Source organism: Lagopus muta, chromosome 4 (assembly GCF_023343835.1).
Source record: "Lagopus muta isolate bLagMut1 chromosome 4, bLagMut1 primary, whole genome shotgun sequence".
In the NCBI taxonomy this organism is placed as follows: domain Eukaryota; kingdom Metazoa; phylum Chordata; class Aves; order Galliformes; family Phasianidae; genus Lagopus; species Lagopus muta.
In genome coordinates this window covers 58,549,970-58,569,726 of record NC_064436.1, presented here as the reverse complement: position 1 = coordinate 58,569,726, position 19,757 = coordinate 58,549,970, and the positions used below count along the sequence as shown (strand labels likewise).

The window sequence follows — 19,757 nt, the reverse complement described above, 5'->3', positions numbered from 1 at the left end:
CTTGCGCTGAAAATCTCTTGAAATATAGCAGTGCTTAGAAATCCAGTATTCTGAAAATTATGTTATTAATCTTACAGCTACACGAGGCAAGAGTTCTCTTTTAAAAGTCTCACATTATTTCTGACTAATGCTTTTTATCCCCTTAGTACATTATTCGATGTCAGTATAAATAGAGCACACTTTCATCATACACAAAATTCTTCAACCTACACTTGAACCATTTAACAACGTAAGTATTTTATTGTTGTGTCAACACTTCACAGTGTGCTCTTCAATTACTGTACTGATATGTCAGTCTGGCTTCCTAAACCAGACAAATACACTGCAATGTGAACAGCAAACTCAAGAAGTACATTTTGATGAGCAGCCACTCCAATCTCTTTGAGAGATACAGTTCCTTCCAATCTCCAATCAAGTACTATTACTTGTATTGACAAGAGCACTGTTTTCATGACTAAACAGGGATAAACATCATAAACAGGGATAGAGCTTCCAAAGATTTAGAACCCTACCCTGGAAATACAATGTGCTCTCATCAAAGAGGTATGCTTATGATTGGCATCAGCCACCACCTCAACAAAATATCACACAAACCTGTTCTACTCTACACTAAAAAAGGAGACTTCTTTGAATTCATTTCTTATATAATTCACTAAAGCAGAGATGATTCAGTGGCAATTCCAAAAAATTAAACAGTCTGACACAAAGAGACTTTCATATATTCAATAAATGTGTTAAAAGGCAAATTGATGGATAGGCAATAGGAATTGCAAACAATCAGAAAAAAAAAAAAAAGTGACTATGAAAAAAAAGAACACAAAATCAAATGTTGAACTGACAGGACAAAATATGTTAATGACAAGCATATAATAGATTTACAAAGTAGAGTATAGGGACTTCTTGTAAGCACAAAATGGAAAAATGTGAAATGGCATTGTTTGGAGTAAAAAGAAGAAAAAGAACGTAGAAGAGATGGAAAAAAATGTAGAGGCAACCAAGAAAAAAAATCTAAGCAGACGATTTGAGAACAGGGGAGTTTAGAGAGATGATATAGGATCAGAGTACCATGCAAAGTATGTGGTAGAAATAGTGAAAATGTGGAATACAAGTAAGAACAGTGAAGATGAAGACTTATATTTGACCCTCTTGGATGAATTTCTTTGGTAATTCAATCAAGCAGAGATTATAAAATGATTTTCAATCATTTATAATTTGTAATTTCTTATTTGAGAATTAATTAATTGAAATTTTATAATTAAGGAAAAGCCAAATTAGTAGCTAAGATGCATGTTATAGTTTTTTTTATCCAACTCCTTCCAAATATAGAGAAATTACTAATCAATTTTAGAACTCTTTAGAAGATGGTATGTAAGAGAAATACCTAGCTATTACCTACTGCAAAAATGCAAAGTACAATAGCATGAACATTTGTAAAATATTAATATTTTCTATGGTCAAGATTTGATCAAATAATTCGTTGAACAGAATGGTGAATGTGTCACCAAGAAAGTGGAAGAAGAAATAAAAACTTCACGGTAGTCTGTGTCTTCAATCCATGTTTTAAGTTCACACAAGGAGATGAAAAAAAAAGGAGCAAAGTTTTTCTATTGTGTAATAACGAAAGTTGTTGAGACATAAATGAAACATGTTTTATTTGTGTAACTTTAAGATACCCAGGAGACTTGTGGGACAAGAATCTGTCAATCTTTTCTAAAATATTTCCTATTTTATGTTTTTTTTTCCTTTTGCACACTTGTTTATTCAACATTTTTGGCACCTCAACAAGATATCAATTCTGGGCAAACTTTTCTATTAAGTCAAATGTAGCAGAGTATGGTCAGATGAAAAGGTATTAATTTTATTCTTTGAAATTCACAACTCTTAGAAATGAGATTTTGTAACTTCACATTCTGGTAGAGATGAACAGGGTTTTAAAAAATAAAATACAAGTAAAGATCTCTAGATAAGCTGGGTTAGGAACTGCTTTAGAAGTCAGTAGTTTTCCAATGAACTTACCGTCCAAAGAACTTCACAATTGGGGTAACAATAATAGCACCCACAAGGCCACCGATGGCAAAAATGGAAACAGTTACAGACCAGAGGAGAGTCAGGGTGCTTTCATCCACTGAGAAGCCGTATCTTCGTTCCCAAGTTTCATTGTAGAACTTCTTGATATACTGAAAGAAAATACAGCATTGTACATACGAAAATCCGTCTTTAAGTACGCAGCTCACAGCACTTGGATGAACAAACAGCAGCTTGCTTGCAGGAACCACTTTTGTATTCCTATCTTCCTCCTCCAAAAAATGGGTACCCACCTATAGATGCAACTGTACTACAGACTAACTGAACCATAAGTATACATGCTTTTAAGGGCATTGTGGAAAGAAAACATTAGCAGACAAGAGGAAAAGAGGAGAGGCATAAAAGAAAAACTTCTCTAAAGAAGGCATGTTATGATTTAAGTTGCCAGTGCAAAATTAACAACAGAACACTTGGCACATTTCTGCACATCACTGAGATCTGCTGATAGCTCACATATATACCCTTAACCTCAAGCAATTGGGGTATCGCATCCTAGAATAACAGTTTCTGGACAAGCTAAACAAAACTGTACTATCATCTGCCATGACTTCTTGAAAACAATAATAAATAAACAAAAATAAAGAACAACCATAAATGTTTGAATAGTGGAATCTCTTGTTGAGTCACTGATCATGAAACAATCTTGTGCTAAGAGCAAGTAGTTTCATTGCTTTCTCATGGATCTATCATGACAATAACCTTGGGTAAAAAAATAAGGAAGGAAAGAAGGGATTGAGGAAGGGAGGGGACAGAGGTGAAAATGTCTTGAAGAGACTGGTAAGCAGGCAGAAATGCAGGAGTAAAGAGGGTGGGAATCACAACTGATACCTGCCAGAGGACAACATGACTGACATCAAGAAACAAGTTCAGCTTGTTTTCCGTGGTACAGCACCAAAAGCTGAATGTTGACAGATTGGACATGGAGTGGGAGGAATTAAATGAAGACTGTCCATGCATCTGCACACACATATCACAACTGTGGTAGCTTCTTTCTTTGCTTTCCCCATTTCCTCTTATTTGCCTCACCACCCTTGTGCTTCTTCCAGAAGCCTGCGTGAACGCACATACAAAGAAAACACTCTAGCTGATAAGCTACCACAGAGAACGCAACATTTCATGGAAGATTTCAAAATTTGTTGAATTGTTGAATATTTGTTAAAAGATATAGAAGAAATAGAAGAAGATCAGGACATTTGTAAGCAACAGCTCTAAAGGGCATCAGCCTGTTTGTGGGTACTGAAAAACTGGGTTCAACACGCCCACCTCAGTCCCACTTCCCAAATGGCATGTCCAAAACCTGTCTTCCTGATTATGAAGAAATTTATCTTCTCCTGGAATTTCTACTACATTGGTAGCCCATTTTTTTTTTAACATTTAATTATGAAACTTAATGGGGAAAAAATTAAAGATACTTTAGAAGATATATAAATAGGAATCCCATTGGTCAAAGCCTGCACTGTGCTTACTATGAAACAGTACTTATCATTGATGCTTTGTATTTCAGACCTAAAACGCAAGCTCAGATTTGCACAAAATGAAATGCTATTTCACTTGTCTTTCCTATGAAGATGTAGTATTATAAAAATGAGTGCCTTCATAGTAATTTCTTTAGCGTAATTTTAGGAAAAAGATAGACTGAATTGAAACTTGCTTTGGGAAGGGGGGCTACCTGCTTTGGCAGGGGAGTTGGACTCGATCTTTTGAGGTCCCTTCCAAACTCTGCGATTCTGTGATTCTATGATTCTGTGGAAAAAAAAATTGGTCATAGAATCATAGAACAGCTTGTGTTGGAAGGTACCACAAGGGTCAAGTTCCAACCCCGCTGCCACAGGCAGAGTTGCCAACTGCTGTACCAAGTAGTAAATCAAGTTGCCCAGGTCCCATCCAACCTGGCCTTGAACACCTCCGTGGATGGCACATCCACAAACTCTCTAGGCAACCCACTCCAGCACCTCACTACTCTCTCAGTGAAAAACTTCCCCCTGACATCTAATCTTACTCTTCCTTCCTTCACTTTAAAACTATTCCCCCTTGTCCTATCACTATCTATCCATGTAAAAAGTTGATTTCCCTCCTGCTTATAATCTCCTTTTCAGTACTGGAAGGAGGGGTGCTCCAGCCCTCTGATCATGTTTGTTGCCCTCCTCTGGATCTTCTCCAAAAGCTCCACATCTTTCCTGTGTTGTAGGCCCCAGACCTGGACACAGTACTGCAGATAGGGCCACACAAGGGCAGAATAGAGGAGGAATATCACCACCCTCACTGCTCACCTCCTTTCTGATGCAACCCAAAATACCATTGGCCTTCCAGGCTAAAAGTGCACACTTCTGGCTCATGTTAAGTTTCTCATCCCAGGATCCCTAAGTTCTTCTCAGCAGGACTATGCTCATAGAGTTCTTTTAGCTGTCTGAAAGCATATCTGGGATTACCTTGAACCAAGTGCAAAACCTTGCACTCTGTTTGGTTGAACCTCATTAAGTTTACATAGGCTCATCATGATAGCAATAAGATCATAAGTTTTCCAAGTGCACCATGGTTTCCAGCTCATCCTGCTTATTCCCCATGCTGCATGTGTTGGTACAGAGGCCCTTCAGATGGGCTTTCAGAACACACAGCCTTTGATGTGACACCACCCATGCAGCCATTCATTCAACTGATCTATTCTCCTCCTTCTCCCCAGATCCCAGTCCCCAAGTGAGAGAACTGTGAAGAACACTACCTACGTTCCCTCCAACATCTTCACTAGGGACATGGAGTCTTTTTGAAAAAGCTGAGTAACCTGGGTCTGTTCAACTTGGGGAAAAGAAGTCTGAGAGGAGATCTGAAAAATGTTTATAAATATCTAAAGAGAGGTGGAAGGCAAACGGATGAGGCCACGCTCTTCTTAGTGGTGTGTAGTGATAGGACGTGAAGTAATGGCCTAAAACTTCAGCATAGAAGGTTCCTTACTGACATTGGAAGGACTTTTTTATGGTAAGGGAGACAGAGCACTGGAACAAGTTGTGCAGAGAGATTATGAAGTCTTCTATGGAAGAATTCAAGACCTGGCTGGATGCCTACCTGTGTGACCTATTTTAGGGTACCTTCTTTAGCAGGGGGGTTGGACTCAGCGATCTCTTGAGGTCCCTTCAAACTCTGTGATTCTGTGATATTTTTTAATTTCCTGGTTGCAGCCTCATGCAACTCAATTTGAAAGACTAGGAGGTGATAGTGGTTGTCTGGCTTTATCATGCCAGATATTCTGTTCTTGATGTCCTGAATGCAAGCCCCCAGCAGGCAGCAAACCTTTCTAGAGATTATCCAGGAGGCAGATGGGCACCTCAGGGCCTCTCAGCAAAGAGTCTCTGATTATTAAGACCCTTCACCTTCTTTTAATGGCACCAGATCGTGACTCTGATCACTGGTTGGATCTTTTCAATATGAACTGGTATTCATGGACTGATGGAAGAAGGGAGCCTGCTCCACTTTTATGACTTATTTATGATAACACAGAACCAGTCAGCCATACAAAATAAAGGGCATGTTAAGCCAAGCAACAAAAGTTAACATTTTTCTTCCCAGAAATTCACAGCCAAGATAAATAATTGCTGGAGGAGGAAGATAAGAACTTTTAGATGTTGGTTTGATATTACAGGGGAAAAAAAAGCCACAGTAACATAAAAAAAAGAGCTAGCTTTTTTGACACTGTTTAAGTTAAGAATGACAAATTGCTTCTATAAATAAATAATAGCTTCTTACCTTCACATTTACATAAGATGTTTTTTGAATGAAGTTCAGGCAGCTAAACAAGCATTTTATTTTCAGTAATGAAAGAAGTATCAAACATGAAATCAGATACCTAAGATGCAGAAATAAATCTGTCTTCCAGACAACTGAGTTCTCTTAAAGAAACAAAAACCTGAAACCTGGCTTCTCCTGTCTTCTTATATTTTAACAACTCATCTATCCCAAAGCGTACACTTACTCCCCCATGACAGCTTAGTTCCTCCTAAAAGACTTGCATAAGTATCCTTCCAGAATATTTTTTGAAAGTCCAAGAGCCTCTTGATTCTGTGGAAAACTCCAGACCCTTAAGGGATCGTTGCCCTTCACAAAAGCCATGTCTGATCTTTCCCAAATTCTCACTTTTGTATTATAGTTTCTGCTAGTTTGTCAAGTGCAAATATCTAATTCTTAACCTCTATCTTCCAAGTCTGTCCCTCAAAATTACTTTTTCCTTCAAGTCACATTAATTCATTCAATTTCTCTATTATTTATGTTATTTGTAAGAAGTGATATGTAGCCAGTATTTTGGGGTATTTTTTTCAGTCTTATGCATGGCATTTTGTCAGTGAGATAGAAAATTATGACTAATTTTATTCCACATTTCTACTGATTTTAAAATGTATCCAATACATCCCTATAAAAAGCCTTCTGGCATGGAACCTTCAGAGACTTTTCCATTCCAAAACATAAATTCAGTTTTCTTGCTCTGTCCTTGTATTTCTGGAACATCATTTTTCTGCTTGATCTATCAGCCTTATATCCTCAGCTCTCTGGAATTCTTTTCTCCCTCCTGAAAATACTCAGACCCCATGACCAGCTCACAGTTTAAGCCATCAGGATGCCAGAGTTCATATAATTTTTCTGCTTTCCCTATATGAGCACAATTGTAATTTTCTCCAAGATGGCTTTAACAACTACTCTTACTCTAATGTTCAGTTATGCCTAATTTTCTCATCTTTCTAAAATGTAAAGGCTTCATATCCCCATTAGCACATTTCTTACACAGTCTTTGTATCACCTGCAAAGACGTTGTGTATTTGATTTCTTTTTCATCAAACTTCACGTTTATTCCTCTCTCATTTAGAAACCAAGAAAAGATCTGATGCCACTGGGGGTTATGGTATTCCAGAAAGCCTGAGGTACCACATGATCACTCCTGCAGAACAGTTCTGCACACCTGTGTGATACGATCCCTCACAAGCTCTACAGTATCTCAAAGTCTCGTCAGGCTCCTCTCAGATTTCATCAGGCATGACACAGCCTCTAAAGTATCTTGGGGTAGCACTCAGAAGGATAAGACTTCCACCAAGCTCTCCCTGTTTAGGCTAGGAACTTCCAACCTTAGGTATGCATGAGCCTGCTATGCATGAGCTGTTCAACCTGAGGGCTTTATTTAGCTTGAAACACAGTCTCTGCACATGCCAAGTACATTAGAGAAGTGGAGGTAGAACATACAGTGTTCACAGTGTCTTCATTCTATTAAATTTCTGGCTAGATTATTGTGCCCTGACTTTTAAAAGAAAGACAATCATACCTCATTATTTCCACTCTATTTTATAGTTCCCATACAAACAGAAACAAATTATTAGATGAAAAATGTCCAATTGCACTTGGTTAACTTTGCAGCAAACTATATTTCATTGTGAATATCCAAATAAATTCATCACTAAATCAAGTAATAAATCTTATCTCTAATATCAATACTCAGATTATATTTAGATTTTGATACCTAGTTTATTTGAGATTCATTTTTGATAGTGATGAATACTAAGAGAAAGCATTTTTAGAACACTATTAGCATTTCTTGCTAATTCTAATAACTAAAAATAGTATGTAAATTTTTTCCCCTTGTCATGACTAATTTTCTCAGCACTATATTCTTACTCATAATGAGACATTAGGCAAGCGTAAATATTCAAGAAAATAAAGGTACAAACGACAGCATTTAAGAATAAGAGACAAACATGCCATCACTTTTTTTTGTTGTTTTTTGTTCTTTCTTTTTTTTTTGCCTAGATTTCCACTGACACTAAATGGGAAAGTATTAACACATACAGGTTTGGAGGTATTGCACATGGAAATGAAAACCAAAAGCAAAAAACAAATCTGATTCAACAAATCCATTATGCATACCCTTTGCCAGTGCCCAAACACCCTCTGGTGCAGACCCTTTCCCTAACCCCCAGCTGCCTCTCCCCTGACACAGCTCCATGCCATTCCCTCTGCAGCTGCTCTGCTCTGAACAAACTGAGGGACTTCAACCTCTCCTTGCATGTCTTGACCTCTAGAACTTTTCCCATCATGGTAGCCCTCCTTTGGATTCTATCTAATAATTTTATGTCCTTTTTATATCATAATGCCAAAACCTGCACACAGTACTGAAGGTAAGGCCACACCAGAACAGAGTTAAAGCATATATAAGCACATATATACACACACACATATAAGGTGATTTTTCTTGTCTAACTTTAAATAACTTACATCAAGGGGAGATAAGAGGTGGTCTTTTGAGAAGAAAAATGCCCTGGCCCACAGTTTTGAGGGCCACTCACAGTTACCCAACTGGCTGACAGTGAGCTATACATTTCTGCAGCTACCCCAGTGCCAGCTCTAAAAAGAATGCAGAAACACAGCTTCCAGCAGGAAGAAGACAAGAAGTGCTTGGCAGGGGGAAAGCACACCGGCAATGGGTTATTGCTCCTTCCCACAGGAAGGTGGGGGACTGAGTAGTCAGTACAGACAAATCTGCACTGGGCAGATCTGATGCAGTTTGTTTCCCCATTGCAGTAAGTCAGATCAAGTACTGAACCTTATGAAATGGCTTGTTGTAAAGCTCCCAGCTGAGAACTGCAGGGGTATTTCCCTGTGGTTTGATGAGCTGGCACAACTTTCAGCACAGAAAGAAGACATACACAATTGTTTGCACACAGAGTTGATGGTTTCAGCCTTAAATGAACTTCCCCTGTACAATTCAGTGTTCAAATCCTGTCTCCTGGAAACATCTCATACTTTTGTCAACAGTCATTATCAAGCACTTTCTAAATACCCCCGAAAGCATTATATAGCAATTTCTCTAAAGTTGGTCAACAGGAATTGTACTGAAGTAAATAGGAGCAAAAGATACTTAGCATCCTACACAGAGATGCCCACCACAATGTTGGTGTAAGCTGCACACAACCAAATCACGTTGCTTGATTTACCAAGTTTATAAATTAAACTCAACTTACAACTTTTAGGAGTTAATGCACTCCCACTATGACCTCTTGTAAGAGCGCTATTTATTTACAGGCAAAAGCCATTCCCCTCAGTCACCTCACATCATTCTCAACTTCACTTCATTTGGTGACACACAGCCACACAGGAGAATACATATGGAGCAAAGGTTCTGATTCTTGTGCTGCAAGAATCACAGTGTTGGTACTGCTCATTCCTCCTCACCTTGGCTATTAGCAGCTCCCAGACTCTTCTCTTCAGCCTGGCCAGTGCAGGATAGGGACGGGAATGTGGCCTGTCCCAGACAAATGGATGACACAGCTTGATCTGGGAGTTACAGAGAGGACCAGGGGCCACACTAGTAGTATTCTGCTCTTGAACAACACAACTACATACTCTTTTCCATTGGAGTATGAACAGGACTATTCTTAGGCCCTACCTACTGTATAGCCTAACACAAATAAGGAAGATACTAAATTCTCAAATACTGCAACACCACTCTGGAAAAGGGCAGACTTCATGCACACCTGTCAACAGCATGACCAGAACCACCAACACGGTGCCAAACTTTCTGTCCAATAGCCACAAATAAAGATTTCAAGCAAAAACAGACAATGCTGGAAGTACTACTATCCGTGACACTTGAAATTTAACCTTCTTCATGATATAGTTGCAATTCCAGTCTCCCCAACTTCATTCTTCTCTAATCACCACTATAATCAATAACATGGCTCAAATCTAACAATCTGGGCACTGGCAAATAACATTTCTGATCACTCTTTCTTTCTTTTACCCATGCAGAAAGCAGCAGGAGAGCTTTGATTACCAGATGGTCCATTTTTCATATCGCACTTAAAAGTTTAGAAGCCAGACTATTCATGCTTCACCTCTGACAGCACTGACTCAGTGCAGGAAAGATGCCTATCACCGCTACAATCAATACCATTGTTCCCAGAATTTCAGCTTCCTGCTGATTCTGTCTAAGCCGTACTTATCTCCTGAAGATTGCAGGGTGAGGTGATGCACAGACATGCCATACTAGAATAAACATCCAATCGGTCTAAACCGGTGTTATTGGTACAAATGGTACCAGGAGCTTCAGGAAAATTCCCAGAAGCTGTCAAGTGAACAATGAAAGCTTCCTACAGGGTGAGTCAATTTCTAATCCTTCACATTGTTGCTTTATTAAATACAATATGAATGCAAAATGTAAATTTCAAAATTTCTTTTTCCATTACTTGCATGAGTATTGTATCCATCCTTCATGTAACTGAGCTGCTCAGGTGAAGCTTAGCCACACATTCTAATAACAGATTTCCATAAAAGGAGGAGCTGAACTTTGGAAAGGAACTTGTTAAAAACAGAGTATCAACAACTCACTGAAAAAATTTACTAGTTACCTATTTAAAAAAAAAAAAAAAGTGTTTCTTGCAGCTCTACTGAATTGCTTAATGTGCTGCTTGATTGAATTAAGTGCCTCTGTAGGCCATCAGTATGAAAACAAGTCATTCAGATTTCCATGTGATAGCTGATATTTTAATGAAATCCCTCAAAAATTGTACACTGATTCTACAATATTCTTCTCATCAGACATAATCCATACATTGCAGCAAACTGTCAACACAGCAGTTTCAAAATCAGAACCAAAGAAATGCAGAAGTGGCCCATGATTTAAGAGGCAGCAAGAGACATTTATAGCAGTGCAACTGTGGGAATGAAATGTGTCAGCCTCCAGAACTGAATGAACGAAAGTTGCTGAATATGCGCCTGCAGCTACCAAATATTCTCTAGTCAGAAAGACAGGCTCTTAAAAATGCTTTATCACTCAAAACTGCGCAAGATTTAGCATTATTCTGTATTTTGGGAAGGTTTTTGTAAAAGAAACCCTGCACAACTCCTCATCTCGACAGCAGCATTTGTTTTCCTGACCAATACTGAATTTAGTTGAAAACCCCACAGACACCAGAAACAGCCATTCAAGTACAGAAAGGTTAACATAGAAGATTTAACCTCTTCCACCGTATCAGCAGGATGGTAAGAGCAGGATGCTGGAGAGAGCACATTAGATAGACAAGGCTGCCCTCTACTGATACTTAATTCCAGTTGTGTCAGTAACTTACCACTGCAGGCGCGTTCACCACAGAGAGATTGTAACCATAAAGAAAAGATGACCCAAAAGCACCAGTTAAAGATGCTAAAATTAGGCTTCCAGACCAACTCTGAAAAACAAGGAAAAGATGTAGGCATTGTTAGTATACTCTAAATAGAAAAGCTGCAGTCTTTAACACTGCTTGTACTCCTTGTGTAGCTCCTGCAGGCAGATCTCCTTCATGCAGAGTAATGGCCTGCAGCACTTCCCATTTCTGCAGACCAAGAAACAGTAAATCTGAAGTGACAGCATCTCAGTTAACATTTACCAAGGCATAAGTAAACATTTAAACTTCTTTCAACCTCACAAATTCTTGCTTCAATCTCCCCATCTGCCCCCAGCACACACAAAAATAAAAAATAAAAAATAAAAAATAAAAAATAAAAAATAAAAAATAAAAAATAAAAAATAAAAAGCAAAATCTTATAGAAGCATATCTCATCAAAGAAAACTTTGGCAATGTACAATAACACCACAAAGCACACGCTAACACATACTTGATGCAACATGACTTGGGATAGACCCGACTTAGGGGGTAGCCTAAGAAGTTGCTCTACTCCCCACCCAGCCCCATAAGCATAAGGATTAGTGAAATTCTGAGCATTAAATAAACAAGCAAACAAACAAACAAACTGGTGCCCGCAAACTAGATATTGTAACCCAGATGTACCTCACCAACAGCAACTTGCTGCCATTCGCACACACACGCTCAGACAGAGATTCCATCTGCTCTTTTCCCCCAGCATTGTGCCAGTAATTCACCCTCTACAATTTTCCTCCTTCCACCCCCTATCCCTCCTCCTGCATTTAGCTGATAGCCCCAACCTCCACTACTAATTTCTTCATCCAAACAAAAAGCAACGTTGCTCAGATACCGGAGTAACAGTCAGTTGATTAGAAGCTTCCAGACTTAAGGGTCCTTTCCATTTCATCCAGCATCACTTTCTGACACTCAGTTCTGCTTCTGGATTTTGGAGTGCTGCACACGTGACCAATGACAGTCCTAATTTAATTCTCAAAAGATTTCCTAAGAGAAATCTGTGTTTTGGTGGCTGCTTGGCTATTGTTTTGTACATTATAGAAGACAGCTCACCTTTCTTGACTTAAGAAATTTCATTGTAGTGGATGACATTTTAAAGCATCTTTTTTTTATTATTATTATTTTTAAAAACTCTGCTAAGAATCTCAAATTTCAGGAGCAGTGACTACTGGTTTATGTCCAGTCTGATTGCTCATTGAAACCTGAATGCTTTTGAAAGGAGAAAAAGCTGTGTAAGTAGGCCTTGCAACTTCAGCTTCATCTACATCACAAAGAGCAGACAACAGGTTAATGAATCTATACATTTTGTCAGTGGCACAAAGCTGTACATTTCCTTTGGGAAATGAAGATCTGAAGCACCAACTACATTTGAGCAGGTAGCATATGGCATGACAGCAGTGATGATGAATAGGAGCAAGTTCCTCCAGGACAAGTACAGTAGGGAAAGTGGCTGCAGTGTGGCTTTTGACATGCTGGGGTTCACGCTGCCACCACACAGTCACTGTCACTTGGGTTCATGGAGAAATGATGGGATATCCACTGATAGGGCAGGGGCTGCAGCACACAACTCAGCACCCATGGGGTCTGCTGTGCTCTGCAGCTGCAGGTCTGAAGGGCTCAAACATGCCCTGTGGGACAGCCCAGTGTGGTTAACTTCTTCCATAGGGCGTGGTAGCCTTCGAAGAGATTACACAGTTCATTAACTGCTCTATTTTCAGTCGGGTCAGGAGGAAGTGTACAGCAGTAGAAGAAAATCTTGCATAAGAAATATATCCCATAGAGTTCATTAAATAAGCCAAGTACAATTTATTATTATTAGCCAGCTTCTTAAAATGAACCTGCCACACACGCAGCTTTGCAGCATTATTCCAGTAATAAGAAGCAGAAATTTCTACATAAGGCTTTATTTAGGTGTTGATAACACCTTGCCCATTTTTTCTCTGAGTTGAACAGCCACTCCTTCACTTCTAGGAGTCACTGCTACTCTGAATGAGGGACCAGTGGTGTCCCTCAGGGGTCAGTACTGGGTCCAAAGCTCTTTGTTATCTTCATCAGTGACATTGACAGTGGGATTGTGCACACCCTCAGCAAGTTTGCAGATGACAACAGGCTGTGTGATGCAGTTGATGTACTCAAGGGAAAGAAGCCATTCAAAGAGACCTAGACAGGCTCTAGCAGTGGGACCCAGGAAAAGAGAAGGCTCTGGAGAGACCCGAATGGCCTTTCAATATCTAAAAGTGGGGCTATGAGAAAGAAGGGAACAGACTCTTCAGCAGAGTCTATTGTGACAGGACAAGGATAAATGGTTTTAAACTAAAAGAGAGGAGGTTTAGATTGGATATAAAAGACATTTTTATAAGGGTAGCAAAGCACAGGAACAGGTTGCTCAGAGAGGTGGTGGATGCCCCATCCCTGCAGACACTCAAGCTCAGGTTGGATGGGACTCTGAACAACCTGATGGAGCTGTAGGCATCCCTGTTCACTGCAGGGAAGTTGGGCTAGATGGCCTTTTGGGGTCTCTTCCAACTCAAATGATTCTATGATTCTGTGAATTTAGAACACTAAGGAGATACACAGGAGTGTTCCCAAAGGTTTCATAAATGATAAGTGCAAGTCCTTTTAGCAATATTACCACATAAGATCTGCTCTAACAATATTAAACACCTCGGAAAAATCCTGCAAACAAGGTGATTTGGACCACGTAATCTATACTTATTAAAAACTCCAGCAAACACCTGAAACTTTCAGCACAAGCAAATTAAATGCACACAGGGTTAAGTAACAAGGCAGTACAAATGATGGGAGTGCTGTCAAATTAGAAAACCCAATGCCCACTTTATTTTCAAGTGCCGCAGACGCAAGGTTTAGGGCAATCTTCAGCACCCTGAAGTTTTCTCATATATGACCTGCTGCAGAAGGCACACAGAGCCTCATGCAAAGCTTTACAGATCTTGGAACATGAGCTTCAATTTCTCCATGACCTGTCTCTCCTCGTGCACTACTTCAAATATTTGCTCAGGTTTCAGCAACGCCAAATAAAAGCAAAATGAAACAAGAAGGGAAAAAGAAAAAAGAAAGAAAAAAATTACTCAAGATAATATTAAGTCTGTGGCAATATTTTAAATAAATAAGTGAATAAGTGATCAAAGCAAGCTAAGCTTCCAGCAATCTGTTTGATAGTGGCTGGGAAACAAGAAGTGGTCACACCTTCCCCAGCAGTGCTACTTTCCTTTACCACTATCAGTGTGCTGCTCTTAGCACAGGCTGTCACCCTGCATAAAGGTGCAGTAAGGAAGTTTCATATTGGACCAAAGCAAAGACCCCCAGGCATTGGAGAGCTGCTTACTTGTAAGAGTCCATATTTTTTTGCTCTTATCACAGATCACAGAGCTCCGATAGCATTTGGAAATGTTTTTACCAACTCAACTTCTTCTTTCAGCGCAGGGTGCAACGCTTGCGTACTATGAACCTTCAGTTGCTTTTGTTTTAAAAGTACACTGGTTTGCATTTCAGTTTTCCAAGCACTATTCATGATTTTGCTTTTTTGGTTAGTGGGTGATAGCCCCCTTTCCAGGTTAAAATCAAACACAGTTGCAAGCAGTAAACACCGCACAAGCACAGAAGGAAGTTTTAGAATCTTTCAATAGACGCTGCTAAGGCTTCTTATCGACCATAGGCACCTGATTTTCGCGCACCCGACCCTGCACACCGCTGCTGGGACGGCTCTGGGCAGACAGGTGCATGCCCACCTGCGGCCCCCGGGCTGCTCCCTGCCCTCCCCAGCTGAGCGGAGTGCAGCCCCGCTCTCCTCGCCCTGCTTGCAGGAGCTGCTCGCCCTGCGGGCTCTCTCCCACCGCGTGGTCGGCTCTGCCCCGTCCCCGCCGCCCCCCTCCGCTCCCGGCTCGGGCGGCCACGGTATTTTTAGCTCAGCCCAGCCGGCACCGAGCGGGGACGGCTCCGCGCTGCAACCTGAGCCCGTCCTCACTTGGGGACTTACTCCGGCTCCCACGGCCGCCGTGCCCCAGCCCGCTTCTCCTCCCCCCCTTATCCAGCTGAGAAAGGTCACAAATCCTCCCCTTCTCCCCCCAGTCCGCACCCCTCCGCCGCCGTCCCCGCTCCCCTCGGGCTCCTTACGCTACTTGCGCTTCTCCCCGAGCGGCGGCCGCCCGCTTCCCGCGCCACCAGCGTATCCGCCTCGGGCGCCGCCGCAGGCTCCATGCCGCCGCCTCCGCACGTGCGCAGCGGTCGCGCATCTCCGCCGGGCAGCGCGCGGGGCGCGGCCGTGGGAGGCGGGGGGTGAGCGAGGGGCAGCGCGGCCGTGCCCGAGCTCCGCTCCGCCACCGCAGAGATTGGCCTGTGCGGAGGGAGGGATGGGGTGGTCCAGAGCGCTGCTGAATAACTTAAACAAATAGCCGTGAGCCCCGGGGAGGCGGAGGGTTTCCGCGCTGCTTGGGGGGCGGTGGTCAGCGCTTCCACCTCTTCGTTCCGCAGGTGCCTATTTGCAAACACGCATCAAAACGCTGAGAGTTAAGCTGCGCCTTCCAGTTGGCAACGCATGTGCCTCAGACCAGTCCTAAGTACATCTGGAAACTATTCCCAGATGTCTGCAATCCATAGTGGTGTAAATCTGCACTCTTTCCACTGCTAACGTGCCCCATACCTCACAACTACCTTGCAGTTCCCAAAGACACAGAAGTTAAGCCATAAAGCACAGCAGGTTTGAAGGCAGACTGTAATGTAGAAACTTGGAGGTGTCATAAAATCATTAAATCTGGAAAAGACCACTAAGAACACCTGGTCCAACCACCATTCCATCCTCACCATGCCCACTATCCATGTCCCTCAGTGCCACACCTACACAGTTCTTGAACATCACCAGGGACAGTAACTCCTCCACATCCCTGGGCAGCCTGTGCCAGTGCACCACCAATTTCTGAGAAGAAATTGTTCCCAATATACAACCTGAGTCTTTGTGCAACCTGTGTCCTCACCACACATTGAGCAAAGCAGCACTTGAACAGAAAGCCATGTGGTCCTTATTAACATGTGAAGTCATCGCTCATATTGAGAAACATCTGCACAGACAGATAACCCAAACAACACTTCTAATCGTTCTGAATGGTCCCCAGCAGTACAAGGGGCAAACTAGGAGAATTGAGCCTCTAAAATGCATGGAGCGCATTTGAGATGAATCAGTATCTGTGTTTTATTTAGTTTCATTTAACATAACACAGTGGGAGCAGCTCACAGCGGTTGACACTCAAATGCCAGTAATATGGCTGTATGTGGGTAGCACAGACATTATTTCTCACCTTAACATGCTGACATAATGGCAAATACACTGATAGAAGAGTTGAGGCATTCACTTACCATTTTTTTCTTCATTTCCTTACTTTGTGTCACCCCCCCATTGCTTTGCTGCTTGTTCTCCATTCCGTTACTTTGTAAATTGATAGCTGAGAAGGAAAAGAGGGAAAATTGTAGCAGCATGCAGCAAGAGTGCCAGGTAGGCACAGCAGCATCAAAAATGCAGTTAAAAACAACCAAAAACTACACGACAACTGTGCTGAAGTCATCCACTTGTAGGGCTATATTAGCATTTGTCTAAATGTTGGGTCAGAATGATTCTGAGGACTCTCACCTCCTTACATTAGCTGTGCCACTGCATGAATGCTTCTGCAAAGGATGGGTCTATTTATTCATTGCCCTGTCAAGAAAATTCCTCTATAATCATCACCACATGTGCTTCAACAGCATTAAAAGGCATTTTAATAATCATTTATTAATAAACAAATCTGATTTCTATAGTTTCAGGTAGGGTGGATTATCTGTTATTTACACTATGCTTCATGTCATGGTCTTGGGCAGTTCATCAATCTGTTCAGTTTGTCCTGAATATGGATTATGAATTCTTCTGCTTCAGCATCTCAAGGATATCTTTGATCTTCGAATATTAATGTATATATTAATGGTAATAATAGATCCCGTCTTGAATGCAAGGTGTCTGTTAGACAGGAGTTTAAAAGACAGTGAGCTATGATACGCAAGGACTAACAGTCAATTTAGAGAAAGAGCAGGTTGGAGCAAAAGTTATGTTCGGATCCTCATGCATACAGGAGGTTTTCTAAGAAGAGATCCTGTCTAACAGAAGAAATACCATAGGCAGTGCTGGGGCCATTATTTCTGAATGGTTCCGAGAAATCAGGCCGAGTTTTAAGGTAAGAGGAACTAGGAAAGCATCTGCAGTGTCTAGTCACTGAAGCCAGAAAAATTACTGTCTTCCTTCTTCACTTCCCAGTGCAGTTTCAATACTGAAAGCCTACAAACAAAACTTTCCCCTCTGCTGCAAAGGGCTTTAGTCAGTTGCTGCTAAATTTGTTTTTTAAAGAGAGTTTTCAAGGTGAAAACTTTTCACTTTATAAAAGATATACTTAATCTTACCACTGGATATTTCACCTGTTCCGTGCCATGTTTAACAAGAATATCAAAAGTAATCCATCAGTATTCCTCTCTGCAGCACCCGCATGCTATTTATTTTTTTCACATTTAAGGCAGGTAATTAAGTTGATGATGTGTTAAATGTTACGCTTCTGACAGAGTGCCAACAGAGCATTATCTAACTGGAAATTAAGAGCTTACTGGACGGAGAGTATATGGGGCATAACACTGAAACAGGAACAGCATGGGCTCAGTCATAAGCTGTCGGGTAAACATCTAAAGAGAAATGTTAACCTCACAGCTACACCACCAGCAAAGATAGATAACTCATGTCTCCCTTTCATGGCCACATATTTATATGGCTGAATTATCTTAATCTCTTGCTCTCTGAGCAGTCTTTAAAACACATTTATAACATTTCTGGCTTGTCAGAAAGCCAGCAATAGCTGACTATGCCTCATCTGCAGAGGTGTTCAGATCAAACTATCCCTCCTGTACTTTATGTAATTCTAGTTTCACAACTTTTCATAAGTACCCAGTGGACTGTGACACATCCGATGTGATACAGAAATTAAGAAATCTAGACTGGAGAGGGAGTATACAGATCACTGAAACCTTTTGTGGGTTTGCTAGTGTTCCTTCTGCAGTCTCACCGATTTGTTTGCAGGGGAGAGTTGTGAGATTAGAGCAAGTAGAAACAAGATTTTCTGACAGCAGCATCTCACAGCATCTATAGGAGTGACATCCTGCTTGGGAAAATGAATATCTGGAGTTTGCACTGCTGCTGCCAATTGACATTCACTGAAATGCTTTAACAGATGGGGTGAAAAGTGCATTCTGTCCCTGGCAGTTCATTTGTTGCTAGTGCAGGAGAAATTAGTTAAGATATATATCCAGAAATATTGTCTTATTTTTTTTTGTTGTAGAGTATGGAACAACAGGCCTCTCTTTCCCCCAGTTTGTATAGTTAGTTGAGAGGTGACCAAAAAATCAAAACAGTGCACTTACATCAGGTCTTGCAGTTCCTTCAGAGCTATATTTTGTTTGCCTATGCATCCAGCAATTTATTTACCAAAGTATATGTTGAGTTAATAAAAAGTATACTGAATCCACCTGATTTCTGTGATTGTTAGCCTTGGATGCTGAGACCCTAGGATGTCTCAGCAGCTCACAGAGTGGGAGCATTATGGATGGCAGAGCAAACTAAACAGACAGAGGTATGAATAAGCTTACTCTAATCTAGGTTTCAGGCACAACAGAAGCAAGCTTCAGGCAGTTCATCTGCAAGTTAGAAAGTTATGGTAACAAAATTCCTCTTGATGGCCATGCATCACTTCCACATCTGTCTCCTGAGCACAAAATACACAACCTCTATTAAAATATTATGTGTGAATCAACACTGTAGTGCCACACACAGAGAAAATGTGGAAGTCAGAAGAGCTGCTTACAGCTGATGAATTTTTACACTTCCCAGAGTAAGCCTTTTTGAGGTATAGAACTGAATATCTTGGTTTCTTTTAAAAATGGGGAGAACAAGCTCTCTCAGAGAGAGAACACTGAAATGCAGTGCCAATCATAAAGGTTTGGTATAAGATGTTGGTATAAAAGTAGTAATAATTGACTCCTATTGTACCATGAACAATCCCAGTTGTGGGAACTAGATCTTTTAGGTGCCCTCCAGTCTCAGCCATTCTATGATAGACTATGCCTAATGATTGTATCTCACTTTGCAAACATCTCTTTTTGTGAGGGTGCTTCTTCCCCCTTCGCTTGTTCTCTTATTTGAAAGGTAAAATTTCCCAACTTCAGTGCTTTTGTTTCCTATGCCCGATACTGAATATAAGAGGAGGATTCAGAAGACTAATTTTTTTTTTATTATTATTTAGTTTTCAGATCTAAAACTCTTGTAAAAGAGCATGGAGGGGAGAAGCATAAATCTCACTCCTTCACCTACCTTGTGTGCTTTAGAGCTACCGCTGCTAATTTTTCCATGCAACTTACAGCCAAAATCCTCTATGGCTGAGCACTCGCCCTTTCAAGAAAGGAGCCATCCCTGCAAGCTAGTAG

The 19,757-nt window shown here is 40.9% G+C and overlaps 1 protein-coding gene across 3 annotated transcripts in view; it reads right to left on the bottom strand.

Moving 5' to 3' along the window:
* Positions 1 to 16,700, bottom strand: part of SLC2A9 (solute carrier family 2 member 9) — an 84,860-nt gene extending 68,160 nt beyond the window's left edge. The window contains exons 1-3 of one of the 3 annotated variants that reach the window (XM_048942144.1): positions 16,623 to 16,700; positions 11,184 to 11,282; positions 2,017 to 2,177 (exon numbers count right to left, since the gene is read on the bottom strand). In XM_048942144.1, the coding sequence (XP_048798101.1) occupies positions 2,017 to 2,177; positions 11,184 to 11,282; positions 16,623 to 16,685 (323 nt within the window). In that variant the 5' untranslated portion in view covers positions 16,686 to 16,700. Of the gene's footprint in view, positions 1 to 2,016; positions 2,178 to 11,183; positions 11,283 to 15,386; positions 15,622 to 16,622 lie in introns of those variants that run through there. The other 2 variants (XM_048942145.1, XM_048942143.1) reach the window with 2 other exon arrangements.
* Positions 16,701 to 19,757: the final 3,057 nt, after the last annotated feature.